This window comes from Bos indicus, chromosome 5, assembly GCF_029378745.1.
Source record: "Bos indicus isolate NIAB-ARS_2022 breed Sahiwal x Tharparkar chromosome 5, NIAB-ARS_B.indTharparkar_mat_pri_1.0, whole genome shotgun sequence".
NCBI classification, from domain to species: domain Eukaryota; kingdom Metazoa; phylum Chordata; class Mammalia; order Artiodactyla; family Bovidae; genus Bos; species Bos indicus.
Window position 1 is genome coordinate 18,062,225 of NC_091764.1, and position 15,815 is coordinate 18,078,039.

The following is a 15,815-nucleotide window of genomic DNA, read 5'->3' on the forward strand; positions in this document are numbered from 1 at the left end:
TGTATTTTCATTGTATTTCATTTATTACAATGAAAAAGTACATAATCTTAGAAACACTGAATTTGGCATTCAGAGACTTCTGGCTCATTCTGTGTTTTTCAGCTATGTTCTTCATAGATAGATTTGACAGGTGAAACAACATGGAGAGGAGGAAATCAAGTCTTTTTGTCCCTATTAGATGTGCAGATGGAGACAGATCTGTAAGTTTGGAGATAAGGGTAATGAATGGTCAGGACTAAAGATAAGATTTGAAGTAACAAGCATGTAGGTAGTATTTAAAACTCTAGAGAAGTGTAGGATCACAGAGAGTAGAGATTCTTAACATTTAAAGTAGCTTTAAAAAAACAAGAAGACATTCAATCTGAAGGCTTTTCTTGCTTAGCCAGAAAAAGAATATAAACTGCAGAGTGGTCTTTAACCAGGTGACATGCATGTTAGACAAACAATTGATGATGGGTTTTTGTTTGTTTGTTTTGATGGTTACGGGTGTTTTTAAAAAATCAATTCACAAGCTAAAATTTTTTCGAATAGAATTAAAGTTTCCATAAATACATTATGAGAGTGGATTTTTCTCAGGAAACACCAGATTTCCCCTATGGTTTATTTTTGCCTTAAAATCAGTAAAATTTCATTTTTATCTAACTCCAACAAATCTTAGACACTGTTTATATCATAAAACAATCATGGGCCTGTAGTTCAGATTTGATGCCATCAAGAAGGGAATGATTTTTTAAGTTTTCAGACGTTTCCAGATGTTTATAATTTATCTTTTTAAATAAAATTGACAAATTTGTGCATAGGAAATAATGGGAAAGCAACACAGATGCCTAGGCTATCAGTGCGAGAATACGTAGCTCTACTGTTTATGGCTGAAGAATTATTCGGCACAGAGTTGCCTGATGTCTGCCAGTCCTCCTTTATGTTGAATTAAAGACAGACTGCCAGGTTCATGCTGCTTTTGGTTTGGATAGTGCACTCACAATAGCAGGGTTGTTTTTTGAAACTCTGTAGCTTCTTAGTCATTCAAATGTAACTGATTTTTATATTTTGCCCGCTTGCTTACCTTTTTTTTTTTTCCAAATTTAAATTTACTTTAACAGTAAGGCTGTTTCCTCCTGGAATCTTAAAACTTTGTAACTTATAAAGAAATTTGCTTTAAAAATTGTGTTTTTTCATTTTTTCTTTTTAGATGTGTCATGTAGTTCTTTTGATGCTAAAAGCTATCTAATTGCTATCTTTGTTCCTTGAGAAAGTAAGGATGTCTTACTGAGTGTCTGAAGTCTTCATCTATATCTCCTTGTCATAATTCTAAGAACCTGACCAGTGTGTAGTAATTTGCCTTGTCTTTCATCCTAATGGATAACCTCTTTCTTTTCTAAGATTAATTGGAGCTCCTTTCAGTGATATATTAAATACTTAGCTGACCTAATTGCACTATTTACTTAAACTTTCAGTTTATTCTTTTCTTAGATTAAATTTTCACTGTATAATTAATTTTTTCAGGTTCTGTACACTCTTTCGTTTTTTCTGGGTAACTTTCTGATCTCTAGAGTAATTGGTATAGATTTATCTGATGTTTAAAAAAATAAAGAGCTTGGATAAACAAGATCCTACTGTATAGCATAGGAAACTATATTCAATATCCTGTGATAAACCATAATGGAAAAGTATGAAAAAGAAAGCTTATATATGTGTAACTGAGTCACTTTGCTGGACAGCAGTAATTAAGACAACATTGTAATACAATTATACTTCAATAAAAAGTAAATTTTTAAAAAAGTTTTTAAGAGCAAAACTCTATATACTCTTGGTAATGCGGTATATTTCAACCTTTGCTCTACATCAGAATTGCCTCTGAAACTTTAAAAAACATTTTTACAGTCCTGTTTTTGAAGATTCTGTTTTGATAGAACTGAGTGGGATAAGATATCTGAATTTTTCAAAGCTACACAAGTGTTCGGAATGCAGCCAGTATTGGGAAGCATTTTTTTCTCTTTTTTTTGACTTGACCCCCTACTGAAACCCCAAGAGATTCAGTAATGTATCTAAAAACAAAAAAATCAACCTTTTTTCCCCAATCTTGTCCCTTAGTTCTCTAACTGAAGCTGTATGGCATCTAACAGCTTTTGTGCAGTACACACAATTGCCAACCTGAAACATAATATAGCAAGATCTTAGGACTGTTACTCTCCTCCTAGGGGAATGCCTAAGATATATATGCTTGGCCCCTATGTGTCCTGGGAGTTGCAGGCAGAGAACTATTCCACAATTGCAAAATCATCATCGGTGTCACAGGCAAGTAGTAATCATAATTTGAAACCTTGTCATGTCTGTTAAGAGATTCATGTTGAGTAAAATTTGTCTAAATTAAGATCCTTCTCTCTATCTTTATTCCAAACCTTTGAAATATTTACTGGAAAGTATATCTTAAAACTAGTGTACAGTGAACCCTCATATCTTTGTAATTTGAATTGCATATTTTTCTGTCTCTGAACAAATTTGCTGAGGGCTCAATTTTCTGTATCACAAAATGAGACAAAAGTTCCTGACATTCTGATACTAACACAACCTTTTTAAAAGTTTTAATTAAATTATATGGTAATATATCATCATTTAAGGGAGCTGGGCTGCTGCATCTTAAATAATACTATAGAACCTGATAACTTACACTCCAACCATATTCACAAAAATTTTTTTAAAGTTTCTAAGTTTTTCAGTCTCTTTGCCCCTTTCCCACCATGGATGCATATTTGCAATTTATAATACTTGAGATTATTCTGGGAATTATGGTGATCCTTTTCACTTTTAGAGTTGAGCCATACTTTCTTAGTGAATTCCACAGCCATGTGATTAAGGAAATAGAAGCCTTAGTAGAGGACAGTAAAATATAGTGAAGAAAAAAAAAAACCGTAAATTCCTTCATTATGTTTATTTCTCCTGTCTCATCTCTTAACCCTTCCAGGAACCATTCAGATAGTTTTTTCATGTCATATGTGTATTTTCTATTCTTCCAGTACTTTATTTAATAGTCTTCTAGTATAGCCTTGCTCATAAGTTATAGTAAGTTGTGTTAGAAGAGCTTTAAGGAAAAAGCAGGACCTATTGCCTGCTTCACATTTTTTGCCTAGTTGTTTGTTGCTCGAAACGTGTCTTCTTAGTTTATACTGGACACTAGTTAGTGTATCTGCCAACAAATGATTTTTTTATTTTAGATGATATTGGTGCCCACATGAATGTAGGAAGAACTTACAAAAATTTAAATAGAACCAAAGAAGCTGAAGAATCTTATATGACAGCTAAGTCGCTGATGCCTCAGGTAAGTTGTCAAAAATTATTCCTATTGTGTCATGTCTGCTGGATGTTTATATTGAATAGAATTATCCAGATGGAAAATCTTCATCTTTTCTTTAATTTGGATTAAAATTAAGGTGTCCAGTGAACCATCTATTATTGTGTTATAAAAGATTGCATTTACCTATCTAGCTCATAATTTAAAAAGTTCATAGTCATGAAAACTAAATCTATGAGATTATGAGTTTTAGATATTTTTTATTATAAGTTATCTATGACTTTAAGTGACTTTAAATGAAAAGAATTTTATTTATGTACATTAAGCAGTAAACATTAACTCCTATCAAAAAATAAATGAACAAAGCAAAGTGATAAAATGAGTAGATATATATTTGTGCCTGTCAGTTGCTATAATGTCACAAGTACCAGATTTCTTGGATGTCACAAGACAAAGTTACAAAATCTGACACTGCCCTTTATCAGCTGTGTGTAATCAAAAAAGATAGTTTACATTGGGCTCTAATTTTCTCAGTAGTAGTTTGTATTAATACTGTAGCAATATTGAAATGAGTTGATAGTTTGATTTTGATAGTTTGATAAATGTTTTTAAAACACTTACACCACATGATACATTAAGAATTCTTTCAGTCCTAAGATTCTAAAGTTAAATTGTGTTCAGCGGATTTTTATCAGATATAATTTATTATATTCATTGAGAATTGGGGTTCACATATATTATACCTAATAACTTTTAGAGTTAATTAGATATTTTTATGTCTTAACTCCAGCAAACAAGTGAGGAATTAGTAAAGCTCTGAAGTTAACTACCCCTCTGTCACAACCAGGAAACATTTTGCTGACAACTTGAAAGTTGACATGGTGTAACAAATATACTAGACTGAGGAAAAAGACCTGAGTTCTGTTCCTGGTCTGACTCAAGCGTACTAAGGGACTTTAGCCTGTGGAAGTTCTGATTTATATGACTTCATAAAATAACACATATATGAAAATCTAATGATAATCTACTGAGATAACATGAATGAAAAAATACATCCGTCATTGTGTCAAAGCATTATTTTACTTATATTTTGTGAATACTGCAGGTTATTTCATATTTTTATGTTTTATTTTAATACAGCAATTTAGCTTTTTATGCTCTGTGTAAGTTTTTTTTTTTTTTTTAACTTTACATAATTGTATTAGTTTTGCCAAATATCAAAATGAATCCACCACAGGTATACATGTGCTCCCCACCCTGAACCCTCCTCCCTCCTCCCTCCCCATACCATCCCTCTGGGTCGTCCCAGTGCACCAGCCCCAAGCATCCAGTATCGTGCATCGAACTCTGTGTAAGTTTTAAATAAGACTCTAGGACTTCTTACTTCAGATTTTATTTGGTACTGAAATATCAACTTGTAGAAATGTTTGTTTTTTTATTAACAGATTATTCCTGGTAAAAAATATGCAGCCAGAATTGCACCTAACCATTTAAATGTTTATATTAATCTGGCCAACCTGATCCGAGCAAATGAGTCCCGACTAGAAGAAGCAGATCAGCTGTACCGACAAGCAATAAGCATGAGGCCAGACTTCAAGCAGGCTTACATTAGCAGGTATTGTAGTTTGCTTTAGGTTTTCACTATAAAAGATGGAAGCTTCATCTGCATATACATTTAGGCTATCTTCACTAATTTGGCTTTTTTTTCTTCTGGTAAATCTTAGTTGACAACCAAGAGCATAGAAACATAGCTTGTTTTAGACTAACAAATTTAATTTATTTTAAATTGACAAGAGAATCCATAACTTAAAGCAGCAAACTTAGATTTATTTATACAAAAGGAAGGGTAGGAAAAGCTCATTGGTTTCTTCTGCTTCTCAACACCAAATTCATTTTTACCTAAAACAACCAAAATTTACCTTTTATAATTGCTTCTTAATTGTAACAAAATAATTATTTTTGTAAGAAGTTATTACTTCTTAATTATTATAGATTAAGAAATCATTGTATAATTATGGAATCATTATATATAAAATAAATAATAAATAATTATATAATATCCAACTATTAAGAGAATTGACTGGTTATTTATGATTTTATTAGAAAGACACTTCAGTTGCTAGTAAAAAAAATTTGGCAATAAGTGTCAGAATCTTAGATATTTTCTCATGTAAATGTTATCATTTGTGTTATACTTGAGAAAAAATTGTTTTAAACTTTGTTTTGAAGCCTGCTCCAGAAACCTAATTATAATTTATCACATTGTTTACATGGAAAATGCATTCAGAATTTAAGTTTTTGAAATAAAATCTGTTCATAAGCTGAAAGCTGTCTTTCTTCAACATTATCTAGTACTTGCTGAAATTCACTAAGTTTACTGGGGTTGTATCAATAAATAAAACTGTCTTAAGTAAACTTATAAAGAATTGCTTAATAATCTTTGCATTTATTTTAAAAATAATATTTTGGACACATTCTAGGAAGTGTGAATATTAATAGCTCATTTGACTTCATGCCTATGCTAATATTTTAGGAAAGAGTAGTATTAAAATAAAATTGACTCTATATCAGTACTTAAATTGATTTTCACATATGTAAAAATGACTTTTTAAGTTCTGTAACAGAAAATATAACCTTATTAGAATGATTTTCAGACTGATCATCATTTCCAGATGTGTTCCTCAAAAGTATCTACAGGTGGCAGTATTGCCCTTCCATGCTACCAGATCAGCTTTGTAATTCCTTTCTTTTAAGAATTCATTGAAGAAAACTAAATAATTATAAGGGGTAAACAATTTCAGATGTTCTGCTTTTTTTTATAGTTAGACATTGCTAACAAAGATTTGAATACTGGAATTTCCCCATCACTACTATGTTTATTTTCCTTCTCCAGATGCTACTCATCTTCTGACAAATTGATCTCCCACTCTAGTTGCTACCATTTTTCTTATGCAGACTAGTCTGCTGTTTTTCAAGATATATTCAAAGGATGTATCTTCTGTTCCCCTTTTTTGGATACCTCCTGATATCTTACCCTCTAGAATCAGGCATGTTTTTTCCTTCTTTAATAATACTTGAAAACATATCAAACCAAATGTTCAAAATTAATGTGTTTAGGTGTAAGGACAGTTTCAGATAGTTATTTTTGAAAAAAAAAATTTAAGAACCTAAGTTAAAAGGAAAGCTGTGAATATGTGGAAAAGCTTAAAACTTGTGAAAATAGTATCTACAGACTGACATGATAGTATAAGTAAAACTTGTGTTTTTCCACAGAGGAGAATTGCTTCTAAAAATGAATAAACCTGCCAAAGCAAAAGAAGCATATCTTAAAGCCCTAGAGCTGGACAGAAATAATGCAGATCTTTGGTACAACTTGGCGATTGTTCATATTGAACTTAAGGAACCAAATGATGCGCTGAAAAACTTTAATCATGCTTTAGAACTAAATCCAAAGCATAAACTAGCATTATTCAATTCTGCTATATTAATGCAAGAATCAGGTATGTTTTCTCAAAATTTCTCTATATTTAAACATACTCTAGTTTGAAATATGGTAAAGTCATGTATTATGTTACCCCAGCAAACATTTTATGAATGGATGGTTTTTATCAAAACTTCATAAATAGTTATAAGAAGAATATTTTAAATACTTAACGTAAACCTTTCAGGTAATATACCCTAGCATATGTGTCATTCTAAATGTTAATTTCTCTGGTATATGCTAAAAATGACTTCTCAGACAGTCTATTAACAATACTTTATTCATCTATTTTGTCATTTTATGCCTGGAAGTATATTTCTTATGCATAAATATCATACTATTCAAATAATCTGAATTTGTAAAAAAAAAAAAAAAGTTTTAAGTTATTATTTCTAGGATGTCAAGAGCATTATATGTTTTAAACAAAATAGTATTCTATTTTCCCTTGATCTATAAGTCCAAATATTTTCAATATCATGTTATATCCAGTGTTACTGTTTTCTGAGATATTATTATAATTTCCTATATTTTATATAAATTAGCAAAACCAAATTATTCATCACAATAAACTAGGATCTTTGATATATCAGAATTTTAGTTCTGCTCCAGAAGGCAGTATATATAATTTATGGTTTTCTTAATTTTTATGTTTGGAAAAATCTTTATATTAATTATTAAATACTTTCATAAAACTTCTGCAAAAAATGTAAGAATCATATTTTATAATTAAAGAGAGTCTTTGAGTTTATTTCTACCAGTCATCTATTTTATAGATTAGAGAGTGAGGACCAAATAAATGTATTAACTACCCTAACTTCATATGGCTAGGTTAGTAAGTAGTCCAAGACAAGGACTTAAGCCTACTGATTTATTTCAGACTTCTTTAATCATCATGTTATCAAATAAAAGGATAAAGATCTTTATGCTTGGCATTCAGAAAAGCTTAATTTAGAAAACTAATGTTTTTGTAAAGTTAGCTATCCTTAGTAATCATGAAAAGTGCCTATAATTTAACACAAGATTAAACCCTGGGGTGTATAGTTGTAGAAGTTGAAATTTTTTTGGTACTTATTTGCAGTAGAAATCATCTCAATAAATGTTTGCTTCCTGAATCTTAATTGATATTTATAGGCTTTAGATATAATAGTATTCTTTTTATATTTGAAATTTCCTAAAAAATTTTAAATAACATACAAAATATATCTAATTTAGTAAGACTGAAACATTTTGTTTATCCAAAATAGTTACTATTTGTTGAGCATTTTGTATATATCTCATATAATTCTTATAAGATTCAATAGATTAACCCAGACAAGTAATTATTTTAGTGAGTAAAAGTCATAATATTAACAGAATCATGACTGAATATATGTCTGTATTTTCAAATTCCATGCACCTTCCTCTTAATTCTGTATTCTTTCTCAACTCCCAGTTAGAATCTAAACTTATCAGGAAATATTTCACCCTTTTTTAGTTTTTGAGGAACTCTTACTACTTGTAATGCGCTGTCAATCCAGTGCATCAAACACACTGTTTTTCTTATGAAAACTTTGAGGGTTTTGCTTTCTGCTTTTTAATTTAGATACACCAGTTAGTTGTTTTGATGCTCAGTTCAGTCACTCAGTCGTATCTGACCCTTTGCAACCCCGTGGACTGCTGCACGCCAGGCTTCCCTGTCCATCACCTATTTTGATGCTATGTTTTTATAATCTAGATATATATCTGCACCTCCATTTTTTACCTCAGACTTACTCATTTGCTAATGATATAATTTTTTTTTTTCTTTTTAAAAAAATTCTTAGGAGAAGTTAGACTCAGACCTGAAGCTAGAAAACGACTTTTAAGCTATATAAATGAAGAGCCACAAGATGCTAATGGTTATTTCAATTTGGGAATGCTTGCCATGGATGACAAAAAGGACTCTGAAGCAGAGATGTGGATGAAGAAAGCCATAAAATTACAAGCCGACTTCAGAAGTGCTTTGTTTAATCTGGCTCTCCTGTACTCTCAGACTGCAAAGGAATTAATGGCTTTGCCAGTCTTGGAAGAATTACTCAAATACTATCCTGATCATATCAAGGGTCTCATTTTAAAGGGAGACATCCTGATGAATCAAAAGAAAGATATACGTGGAGCAAAAAAATGTTTTGAAAAGATTTTGGAGATGGATCCAAGCAATGTGCAAGGAAAACACAATCTCTGTGTTGTTTATTTTGAAGAGAAGGACTTACTAAAAGCTGAAAGATGCCTGGTTGAAACATTGGCATTAGCACCACATGAAGAATATATTCAACGCCACTTGAATATAGTCAGGGATAAAATTTCTTCATCTAGTTTTGTAGAACAACCTATATTCCCAGCTGGTAAGACTTCAGGTGTTGAAGGAGATAAAATTCCAACTGAAAATGTCAAAGAAATAAAAAGCGAGCCCAGACCTACACAGATAATAAAAACAAATGATAATAAGAGTCAATCTAAAGCCAGCAAACAATTAGGAAAAAATACAGACAAAGAAATTCCCCACAAAACAACAAAAGAAATCAAAGAAATTGAGAAGAAAAGAGTTGCTGCTTTAAAAAGACTAGAAGAGATTGAACGTATTTTAAATGGTGAATAGCATTACTCTTTATCATGGGACAGGGTTTCAAAGAACTTCAGTCTATATCATGTGATTACTTATACTGAGAGCTTTGAAAATAGTGAGCATACTAAGAGTCTCTCATGAGCTGCCTCTACGTAGTATCAAAATAAGATTTTCATTGAAGACCCTTTCATTACCCCAGGATATGTTTTATATTTGACAGTAGTTTTTTGAGTTTTGGGAACTGTAGCATAAGTAGTAATCACAGGTGGCAAATCTGTATCTTTTCTTATAGAAGGTAGATAGATTCTTTCAGCAGAATAATATTGACTACTCTCAATTAAAAATAATCTGAGGTCTGAATGATAATCCCATGGTGGCAAATCCAACATGTGCTGGTTTATTCTGTGAATTCACATTGATTAGCTAACCATATTTTCCTTTAACTATTGGAGTCTGACTGTGAGTTGAAAACACTATTTAACACATACTTTTTCCCTTTGTAACCTTCTATTTAACCAAGGGACTTTGCACTACAAAAGAATACTGGCTGGCTTTCTTCACTTTGTATTCTTTTTTGATTTTTAGAAGGAAAGCCAGATGAAACATTTTAAAATAAGTCATATGACATGTTAGCTTTAGAATGTATTAATACTTTCATAACTGTGTGCTTGTCCTTAACTTCCCTATCTATATGGCAATTTTTAATCAGGGAAAGTTTTAAATAAGTATATACACACACATTTCTGATGGTGCTCATTTATACTGGACTTTGATTTGTGTACTGAGTTTCACAGCATGAACCACATAATCACCACATAATCATTGACCCTGACTTTTATTTCCCAAACTGTCCTGTTTCTTAGGGTCATAGTCATATTGAGAAATCCCAGTAAGTATAACTTCATTAAACTTTTGAGTTAAAAATGTAGTAAGATTCTCTTTCACGTTAGTGTTATCTTTCTAGAGTTACTTGAATTTTAATTTTGTTTCCAAAACACACCTTAATTAGATACCTAAATTGAGTTCTGTCTAACTGAAGGCAAAACAGTGTGACAAAGTTTATTTTTAAACACTAAGTGCTTGATAGCTTGTTATGGTGTATATTTTTATTAAATATTTATTTTGACTACTGAGCTTTCATAAAATTCTTAACACTTTTAATTCCATCAAGTATGGAAAATAAATTGCTATTGCATTTTTTCTCGGCATACATATTTGTTATCATTCAGTTGCTCACTCATGTCCAGCTCTTTGAGACTCCATGGACTGCAACATGCCAGGCTTCCAGGGCATTTAGTATAGTTTAACCAAAATTTCATCATTTTTTTTGGCCTGCTGTCCAGCTAGAAAAAATGGTAATTAGCCAAATATAGGATTAGCAAATTAGTCTGCTGGTCTTAGCACATTTAAAGCTGAAAATTGTTTGAAGAATAGATACAAATCCAATTTATTAATTTAAATCTGATTTTTTTCATGAGTAAAATGCATTTTATAATACTAATATAGTTGGTTTTCGTTTAAAATGTTAAAGGTCAAGCTATCATCCTGGAATAGTAACTAACTTATAATGTAGCATTTCAAAAACTATTTCTGTTCCTTTGAGATAATTTCTAATGTTTCAAAAACCACATTCTTGTAACTTTTTTCTTAAATGTTTTATAAATACTCATAAGAAACATGGTCTGCATTAGAGACCCACTCTTACTAGGCTCTCTGAGGCTCTGTCATAGATTATGTTTTAGGCAATATAAACCGAGCACTGACGACAGTGGTAGTGCATTTTTGATTCACTAAAGCATTAAAGCAATACCTAATTTCAGTTTTTAAATCACAGCTTTGTTACTCTGGATATATGATGGAGAATACCTCATATACTATGACTTGAAAAATTAAATTGTTATTACATTCTCTGCACATATCTTGAGAAGTTTGAGTTTAATGTCTTCTTATAATATCAAGTGAGGATAGATGTGAAAAGTAGAAGGCAATCTTTTATGACAGCAGACCAGAATAAAAACTTTGAATAATATTTTAATAAAATTATGTAACCTTCAAAATATATATTAATATTATCTAATGATTTTTACAGAAAAAAAATTGTTCTCCATATTAGAACTTAATGCCTATCATGTTGAATAATTTATTTAAATCAAATTCACTGTAATTAATTTTTCCAAATCATGTTTCTAAACCTTCATTTCATATTAGAATCATCTAGACCCCACCCTACAACAGTGCAGTCTGAATTTCTTATTGTCAAGCTGTGCGTCAGTTTCTCCAAAGGCTCTCAGAGTGATTCTAATTCATAGTGAGGGTTAAGGATCACTAGTCTAAATTAGTTCAAGAAAATCCTCTTCTGTCTCCCATGTTAACTTTTAAACTAGTGATATAATCCAATTAAGTTCTGATGCTTTAACTTAACTAAGGAATATGTTCTGATACCTAGTATTTATTTCATCTTAAGTTCCATCAAGCTTGCTTAGGTATAAGATTATTTCTTCTCTTTAAATTCATAATACAAATTTTATTCAAGCTGTTCAGGTGAAAAAGGGAATTAATATTTTTTTCCTTTGGAGCTGCCATTTTGAGGAAATGGGGTGTAGGGATATTTTAGCCCAGTTCACTAACTTGTTTCAGCGTTGTAAGCATCTGTAAGTTTGCTTATCATAGAAAAAAAAGCTTATCGTAGGTTTATGTATTAGTAAGAGGATGTAGTTTTAGTTCTTGCTGTTTTACAAAAGAACCTACTCTGTGGAGTTCTAGGAAAGCTTTGACAATCCCCAAGGGTTAATTATGCTACACTTTCCTTCACTGCTTCTCAGAAGGAAGAATTAACTCTCATATTGTTCCTATATGTGTTTCCTTACTAACATTCAGAATTGGGAATTTTGTCTTATAATAATTATTCCAGTAAGTAATTTTTATGAAGTTGATAATTTGGAGGATAAAACATATGTTTGCAATTTTGTATTTACTTTTATGTAGATATCTGGTATGTGAATTACTCAATTCTATAAAACCTCATGCCTTTCATCTAATTTGAGCTCTCAACTTCATGTTCCAGAATGCTTCTTTAAAGATGCTTTAATGAAAAATATTATGAAAATATATAGATTTGTATGTCAATTTATACTTCAGAAATCCATATATTTGTCATATTTATTTTTTTAAAAACCTCCTAATTGTCTGCATGACTAAATGGTATTTAAAATGAAACCTCAAATATATCTGGTACTTTTGTCTGTAGTTTTATTTGTTGGAAAATGTCACCCTCCATGTTAAAGTTTCATAAAATAGTTGCTAGTTGTATGCATTTTATATTTCTATGGCATCTGTGTACCGTATTTCTAAGTATTCAGTATTAAATTGATACTTTTTAAAACATTAACCTGAATTGCCTTTTAGTGTTAAAGTGAAAAAATATAATAGTAATTCAAAACATTTGAGCCTCCACAAAGAAAGAAGAGCTGGTGGGTAGTTTTATTAGCAATGATATGAGAAATGAAAGAAAGAAAGTGAATTTGCTCAGTCATGTCTGACTCTTTGCGACCCTTTGAAATGTCACCTGCCAGGCTCATCCATCCATGGGATTTTCCAGGCAAGAATACTGGAGTGGGTTGCCATTTCCTTCTCCAGGGGATCTTCCCGACTCAGGGATCAAACCTGGGTCTTCTGCACTGCAGGCAGGCTCTTTACCATATGAGCCACCAGGGAAGCCCAATGTGTTAACTTAGTTCCTAAGAGTGATACATTTACAACCCAAAGTGACAGAAACTCAGTTAAGAAAATGAGACAATTAAATTCATATGTGAAATTTTATATATATGCACAGTTGGAAGTCAGTGTAATGAAATAATTAGTTTGAATTATGAATCTACCTGGATTCAAATACTGGTACCACCCTTGCTAAAAAAGTACAACTTAGGAGAAGTTGTTTAACCCGCATGTCATCAGTTTCCCTATCTGCAGGTTGGGAAAAATACTTTTCCTCATAAAGTTATTAAAAGGAGGTATATATATGTAATGTATGTTGTATATTTGCTTATGTATATATTACAATAGATATATATCTCCTATTGTAATAAATTGGCAAGTATCTATAAATAGTGCATGCTCAGCCATGCACACTGTAAATAACTTTTACCAAAAGTTTTGACCACAACCATGATTAACGTCACTCAGTGAATTTTGTGGTTTTATTTTTCAGCCATGAAAATTATTGGATGTGATTGGCTAAATTGTTTTTATGTGTCTCAAAGAATGAAACAGTTTTAACAGCCATGTTACCAGTGATACAGATGGATCCATTCACTGTTGTCTTTATTATATTTGATTATAGTTTGATGGTCTTCCCTAATGGCTCAACAGGTAAAGAATCTGCCTGCCAAGGCAGGAGACATAGGTTTGATCCCTGGATCAGAAAGATCCCCTGGAGAAGGGAAAAGCTAACCCACTCCACTTTTCTTGCCTGGAAGAATTCCATGAACAGAGGAGCCTGGTGGGCTACAGTCCATGGGGTCACAAAGAGTCGGATATGACTGAGTGACTAGCACTTTTCACTTTCATAGCTTGATCGTGTTGCGTTGTCAGACTAGAAAAGCTGAAGAGTCAATATATTTTTAGTTTTGATGAAGATGAAACTTATTTATGGACATCTTTCCAACAAGCAATTTTTAATTTTTATCAGATATCTACATCTGTTTCAGGAACGGGACACAATGTTTACATATCAGAAGTTTTGTTTAATTCTATGACATTTCTCAATTGGTTTGTTTAATAAGTTCAGCAAATGTAAATAGACAATGTATATTAAACATGTTATATTTAAATTATTTGGGACAATAGTAAATAATAGATACTAGTTATTGTAATTGCAAGATTCAGACTTCCAGATGTATATGATTTATATATGTATTAGCATACATAATATCAATGATTGCAAACAAATTACTAGAAATTTAATATTTATTAGATTAGATGTTCCATAGGCATCTAAGCCAACAGATATATAAATAATCTAAAATAAAATATATTCATTAAATATAAGGTATATAAATTTATTTATTAAAATGCAAAAATAACTCAAATTAAGACACCTTAAAAGCATACTACCGCACTCTTGCTCTTCACTGTCATTCAGATCAGATCAGTCGCTCAGTCGTGTCCGACTCTTTGTGACCCCATGAATTGCAGCACACCAGGCCTACCTGTCCATCACCAACTCCTGGAGTTCACTGAGACTCAGGTCCATCAAGTCAGTGATGCCATCCAGCCATCTCATCCTCTGTTGTCCCCTTCTCCTCCTGCCCTCAAGCCCTCCCCAGCATCAGAGTCTTTTCCAATGAGTTAACTCTTCGCATGAGGTGGCCAAAGTACTGGACTTTCAGCTTTAGCATCATTCCTTCCAAAGAAATCCCAGGGCTGATCCCTTCAGAATGGACTGGTTGGATCTCCTTGCAGTCCAAGGGACTCTCAAGAGTCTTCGCCAACACCACAGTTCAAAAGCATCAATTCTTCAGCGCTCAGCCTTCTTCACAGTCCAACTCTCACATCCATACATGACCACAGGAAAAACCATAGCCTGGACTAGACGAACCTTTGTTGGCAAAGTAATGTCTCTGCTTTTGAACATGCTATCTAGGTTGGTCATAACTTTCCTTCCAAGGAGTAAGCGTCTTTTCATTTCATGGTTGCAGTCACCATCTGCAGTGATTTTGGAGCCCAGAAAAATAAAGTCTGACACTGTTTCCACTGTTCCCCATCTATTTGCCATGAAGTGATGGGACCAGATGCCATGATCGTTTTCTGAATGTTGAGCTTTAAGCCAACTTTTTCACGCTCCACTTTCACCTTCATCAAGAGGCTTTTGAGTTCCTCTTCACTTTCTGCCATAAGGGTGGTGTCATCTGCATATCTGAGGTTATTGATATTTCTCACGGCAATCTTGATTCCAGTTTGTGTTTCTTCCAGTCCAGCATTTCTCATGATGTACTCTGCATATAAGTTAAATAAACAAGGTTACAATATACAGCCTTGACGAACTCCTTTTCCAATTTGGAACCAGTCTGTTGTTCCATGTCCAGTTCTAACTGTTGCTTCCTGACCTGCATACAAATTTCTCAAGAGGCAGATCAGGTGGTCTGGTATTCCCATCTCTTTCAGAATGTTCCACAGTTGATTGTGATCCACACACTCAAAGGCTTTGGCATAGTCAATAAAGCAGAAATAGATGTTTTTCTGGAACTCTCTTGCTTTTTCTGTGATCCAGCAGATGTTGGCAATTTGATCTCTGGTTCCTCTGCCTTTTCTAAAACCAGCTTGAACATCAGGAAGTTCACGGTTCACATATTGCTGAAGCCTGGCTTGGAGAATTTTGAGCATCACTTTACTAGCGTGTGAGATGAGTGCAATTGTGCGGTAGTTTGAGCTTTCTTTGGCATTGCCTTTCTTTGGGATTGGAA

The 15,815-nt window shown here is 32.4% G+C and overlaps 1 protein-coding gene across 1 annotated transcript in view; it reads left to right on the forward strand.

Annotated features, from left to right (window-relative positions):
• Positions 1-12,742, forward strand: part of TMTC3 (transmembrane O-mannosyltransferase targeting cadherins 3) — a 51,949-nt gene extending 39,207 nt beyond the window's left edge. The window contains exons 11-14 of the mRNA XM_070788908.1: positions 3,213-3,316; positions 4,735-4,904; positions 6,563-6,789; positions 8,573-12,742. Coding sequence (XP_070645009.1) covers positions 3,213-3,316; positions 4,735-4,904; positions 6,563-6,789; positions 8,573-9,387 — 1,316 coding nt within the window. The 3' untranslated portion in view covers positions 9,388-12,742. The remainder of the gene's footprint in view (positions 1-3,212; positions 3,317-4,734; positions 4,905-6,562; positions 6,790-8,572) is intronic.
• Positions 12,743-15,815: the final 3,073 nt, after the last annotated feature.